Source organism: Helobdella robusta, assembly GCF_000326865.2.
Source record: "Helobdella robusta unplaced genomic scaffold HELROscaffold_1, whole genome shotgun sequence".
NCBI lineage: Eukaryota > Metazoa > Annelida > Clitellata > Rhynchobdellida > Glossiphoniidae > Helobdella > Helobdella robusta.
The window spans coordinates 6,733,762-6,739,310 of record NW_008703570.1 but is presented as its reverse complement, the minus strand read 5'-3'; the positions used below and the strand labels follow the sequence as shown (position 1 = coordinate 6,739,310).

Genomic DNA, 5,549 nt, shown 5'->3' with positions numbered 1-5,549 from the left:
AATTTATTCACAGCTCATAGCTGCTACAGGTCACCGGCCTGCGCCAGGTGTGAGCTGTTTTTATTATTATCGGAAAGTTCACTACATTTTAACTCATTTACCTTCTACCGACATTTATTTTTAATTTATTTTTGAAATTAAAATTTAAAGTTTAAATTAAAATTTATTTATAAAAAAAAAATTTCCTAAACCAATTTTTAAAATCTGTGTAAAAATAAAAAAAAAATAAACTATAAGGGAGAGATTGGGCCAGAGTTTGCTGCAATAGTGTCTCCTCCCACACTGTTACCTAGGTTTTTGTATTCACTCATTCACTCATTTGCTCACTCATTCATTCATCAATAAAAAAAAAAGAAAAGAAAAAAAAATTATATAAATAAAAGTTGAAACACTGGTTAAATATTTAAAGATAATTCAGTCATTCATCCGTTCGCTCGTTCATTCATTCCGTCACTCATTCATGTATTCATTCATTCATCCATTCGTTCGGTTGTTTATTCATTCATGTATTTATTCACTCACTCATTCATTCTTTTTTTCCCTCACTCGTCCGTTCAGTAATTAGTTCATTCATTCCCCCATCATTCACTCATTTATCCGTTTGTTCGCTGGCCCGTTCCTTTGGTCATTCGCTTGTTTATCCATTCATTCATCCATCCACCCCACTTGGTTTGTTTCCTTTCCTTCGTTTCTTGGTTGTTTTTAATCGTTACAACAGTGCCCCGTCTGCTTTAACCACTATAGAAGCACTCCAGACGGGAAGTTATGTCGGCACTGAGGTAAAGTGAAAGGACAGGAATGCTCGGGGTCCCGGAAAAAAGTTGATCCATCGGGCGCGAGGGCTGCTTCGCCTCTCGGTGCCGCACCCGACCCCAGGCCTGGGCTGCCCACACGGTCGTCCGCCGCATCGGTCTCCGGTGATCCTCTCGGCCTGGATTACTCTGGTGTTTTTGATAAGCTGACGGCCGTGCTGAAATGTGTACCGGTGTACGACCATATCCCTAAGCCATGCAGGGAAAAGTTCGCACATGATCTGAACGCCTTGCTGACGGCTGTTTGTAACGACCCTGGTGACCCGGCTCACTGGGTTAGACTCCACTGTTTTGTCCCATACGTCTTACAGAAGACTTCCAGAGGAGGTCGCCGGGTCAACCAGGGCAATCTGGTCAACAAGCGTCTAAGCGAATATTAAACTATTGGTCTTGAAACCCTGGTACTGTGCTTTGATGGGTTCAATAATGCCAAATCACAAAAGCACAACCCCGATCGATGGATCAACGCTGTGTCATCTTGTATTGAACAGGGAAACCTGTCCTCGGCGGTCAGACTTGTCTGCTCGCCGGAGGGCCTGGCGGAGAGCTCGCCGGCCACCTTCGATAAATTATGTTCTATCCACCCAAAAATTTCGGTGGACAGGCGGGTCTTTCCCACATTGACACCAACGGCTGGTTGCGTTTCTCCCGCCGAGGTGCTGAGGGCCGTTAAATCTTTCAAAATGGGTTCTTCTGGAGGCCTGGATGGCCTACGACCCCAGCACCTTAAGGATGTTTTTTCAGGCCCCTTGCCAATTGACGACACACTGAACTCCTTAACCCAATTCATTAATTTGATCCTATCTGGAGCTTGCCCACTCTCCGTCCGCCGGTTCTTTTTTGGAGGCCGGCTAATAGCTTTAAATAAGAAAGACGGAGGGGTCAGACCGATTGCGGTCGGGAACGTTTGGAGGAGGTTGGCCGGCAAATGTGCCTTGGCCCTGGTCGTGGTCGAACTCAAGACCAAGTTCTACCCGACTCAGTTGGGTGTCGGGATTAAGGGTGGCGCTGAGGCCGCTGTTCATGCGGTTCGAAGATTGGTCACCGACCTCCCCGATCAATGGGGGTTTCTGAAACTGGACTTTAAAAATGCCTTCAATGCCTTGAGAAGAGACTCGATGTTGGAGGCTGTCAAACTTTTTTGCCCCAACATCTATAATTTTTGCCATTCTGCTTATGGCGGAGTCTCTTCCCTTGGCTACCACTCTTGGGTTGTAGAATCGTCCGAGGGGGTACAGCAGGGTGATCCCCTTGGTCCTTTGTTGTTCGCACTAACTCTTCATCCACTCTTAGAGAAAGCTTCGTCCACCTTCGTTTGCGCTTATCTGGATGATATCAGCATAGCTTCGGACGGTCCAACTCTGGCCGATAGCTACGAATATTTGAAGCATAACTCCGCTGCAATTGGCTTAGAGTTAAACTTCACTGCCAAAGTTTATTTCAGGTGCCACATGCGCTGGCTGAAATACCCAGAGTTGGTGCATCAGAACTGAGTTTTTTAGGCACACCCTTGGTCGAGAGCGATTATCAAATAAAGTTTTTTGACCAAAAGCTCTCTGAGCTTGAATTCGCCCTGGGTCGTGTTTCCTGTCTTTCGGCCCATGATGCCTTGACTATTATCCGCAATGCCCTCAGTTTGCCCAAATTGATGTACTTCCTGCGTACATCTAAACACATTGACCCTTCTAAATTGGGCGAATTTGACGGAGCCCTGCGCACCGCCCTGTCGTCGATTTGCAATGTTCAAGTGACCGACAGTGGTTGGTCCCAGGCTCAGCTGCCGGTGCGATTTGGTGGGCTGGGGTTGCTTAGCGTGGTTCAGTTGGCTCCCGTTGTTTATAATTCTTCTGCCGCTGCCACTCTCGACCTACAGTCTTCCCTGCTCCACCGGTTTTTTCGTTGCCGCGATATTCTTCCCCCAGCGTCCGCCCCGGGGGACCGTACGCACGTCCAAATTTTGAACGAAGAATATAAAAAAATCTTTCAAAATTTGTTGTCTTCATGCGGCGACGACTTTTCCACCGCTCGTTTGTTGGCCATGTCCAGCGTTGCCAGCTGTGGGTGGTTGAGATCGTGGCCTAACACCTCTGTGGGCACCAGGCTTGACGACGAGTCTGTAAGATTTGCCATTGGCTTCAGACTTGGCCTGGTCATTCAGAATAAATACACGTGCCGATGTGGCGCTGAGGCGGACGAGTTTGGGCACCACGGTTTGGTTTGTCGCCTGGGTGGGGGCCGTCAACTACGTCACTCAGCGCTAAACGATTACATTTGTCGGCTCTTCTCCAAGGCTTCAATCCCGGTTCTCAAGGAACCATCCGGCATTTCTGCGCATGATGGTAGGCGACCGGACGGATGCACGCTAATACCTTGGAGAGCCGGCAGATGTTTGGCGTGGGATGTTACGGTCCCTGGCACCCTCGCCGAACGATACGTAAACCTGACAAGTAAAGAATGCGGTTTGGCCGCGGCCAGGGCAGCGGACGAGAAAATGAAGAAATATGGGAATGCCCTCCCCTCTATGGAATTCTTGCCAATATGCATCGAGGTTCTCGGCCCGATGGACCCCAACACCCTTAAATTTCTTAAGGAAATAGGCAAAATGATCAGTGTCAGATCAGGTGACAGCAGGGAACTGTTTTTTGCAACCAACCACATTTCGTGCTTGTTGCAGCGGTTCCTGCGTGTCTGTGTGCTTGAAAATATCCAACTGAATGCCGACATGTGCAATTAACGACAAATCAAAGTGTTAATCCATTTGTTACTTGATGTTTGACGGTTCAGTGTCACTCATCATGTTTTGGTTTTAACATACATACATACATACATACATACATACATACATACATACATACATACATACATACATACATACATACATACATACATACATACATACATACATACATACATACATACATACATACATACATACATACATACATACATACATACATACATACATACATACATACATACATACATACATACATACATACATACATACATACATACATACATACATACATACATACAAAAACAGTTTTATTCAGATCATTGATATTACTCATATATAAAAATTATTCAAATAAGATTTGGATAAGGTTAAAACAACTATAGTTGCAAAAATCGCCGTTTATCAGACAATAAATAAGTTTTACAATGTTGTTTAAAAAGACGAGGTTTTGAAATAATTGATATACATTGTTTTGCCTATACAAATTATCTAAAAAAAACTATTAACTTAACATTGTGTAGAACCATAATAGAGAAATCATCACTTAAATATTTTTAGAGAAGGTTGCAATAGGTTTGACAAACTAGGACAAAAAATACCCAACTGGACCTCCAAAATGTTCAGAAAAGGGGCCGACGCTCAACAGTAAAATGGAATAAGTGTGCCAATAATATATTGCTCAAAATTGATTCTGTTGGAGGACTAAAAACGATTTTTCTCAACAACTTTCCTTCTGTCATCACTTAAGTTAGGCACAAAATAGTTGAAACTAAACATTTGTTTATAGTTGAAATCAATCAACCTTGCACATTTGAAATTTCAAAAACAAATTTTATTGGAATGACTAAAAAATTGTATCTTTTTCAAAAAATTTGGCCAGGATTTTGTAATTCAATAATAGTTATTGTAATTTAACTATAGACGACGCCAGGTTTTGATACATCGCGTGTTGTACAATCAACATTTAAAAATCGAACTTGACAATTTTTCACCGCCCGATCGAATATTTGATCTAGAACAACAAATTTGTTTTTTTCGGCTCTTAGATCTTTTTCTACCGATTCGAGTTCAGCACTTGCTTAGGCTTTGGGTCATATGTCATTTTTATTTTATTTAACCTATTTTCAATCGACCCAATTTTATTTGATGAAACGCTTGTAATACCAAGAGTGACAAAAGAAATACTAACGCAACGTTGCCAAACTTAACAGTGTCATGTAAGGTTTTCATTTTTACGACCTTGGCTATTGATCGCAAAAAATTCGCTGCTCTTCAAGGCGTCGCCAACAAGGCACTTCATTACGCACTGCATTGACAACTTCCTCTTTATCATATTTGCTTTTGTTTAGATTGATTATATATATATTGCTTTTACGTTCTATTCATTGTTAGATACAATCAAAGTTTTTTGACAAGTTTTATTTAGCTTGTTACTATGACAAAAAAATTTCACAATAGAAGACTACGCTGAATTGTGTCAACATTTTGAATTTTTTCTGTTTCTAGCAAAACGTTTTCTAGAATTTGACACGGCGTGAACAAGAAATATTTGAGTTTACTATTTTTTGTTTCATCATCTCATTATAAATTATCTCCGAATGAGTGCGCCAAACACTCTTCTTGATTTAAACTTTTAATAAACCCCATCAACCATCTTAGAAATGATTCGAACTGATCATACTAATTACAATAGGAAAGATGTCGTTACGTAATTTCAAACATTTTGTACGAACAAAACATTCATTGAAAGCAACTACAATTAAAACCGCTTGTTAACGATTTACTAACATTTTTGCTGCTTTTAGTACACTGCGCTTCAGACATCGTTCAGATTAATTTTAATCTTTGGTAACTCAATTAGAACGATAAGTGGGTAGACATTGAAGTAGCCAAAAACTGGGAACAACTTTCTGTTTCTCACTTACAAAACCAAAATACATAAATAAATAAATTAATTAATTTTAAAAAAATATTCAACAATGCACACGAGTTACATTAAC

General features: G+C 41.4%; 1 protein-coding gene across 1 annotated transcript in view; it reads left to right on the top strand.

Moving 5' to 3' along the window:
* HELRODRAFT_159105 (hypothetical protein) overlaps nucleotides 1-3,546 on the top strand; it is a gene marked incomplete at both ends in the record, with an annotated part of 4,789 nt that extends 1,243 nt beyond the window's left edge. Inside the window, 4 exons of the mRNA XM_009011018.1 lie at nucleotides 780-1,087; nucleotides 1,304-1,636; nucleotides 2,365-2,559; nucleotides 3,124-3,546. Of these exons, the coding sequence (XP_009009266.1) occupies nucleotides 780-1,087; nucleotides 1,304-1,636; nucleotides 2,365-2,559; nucleotides 3,124-3,546 (1,259 nt within the window). The remainder of the gene's footprint in view (nucleotides 1-779; nucleotides 1,088-1,303; nucleotides 1,637-2,364; nucleotides 2,560-3,123) is intronic.
* Nucleotides 3,547-5,549: the final 2,003 nt, after the last annotated feature.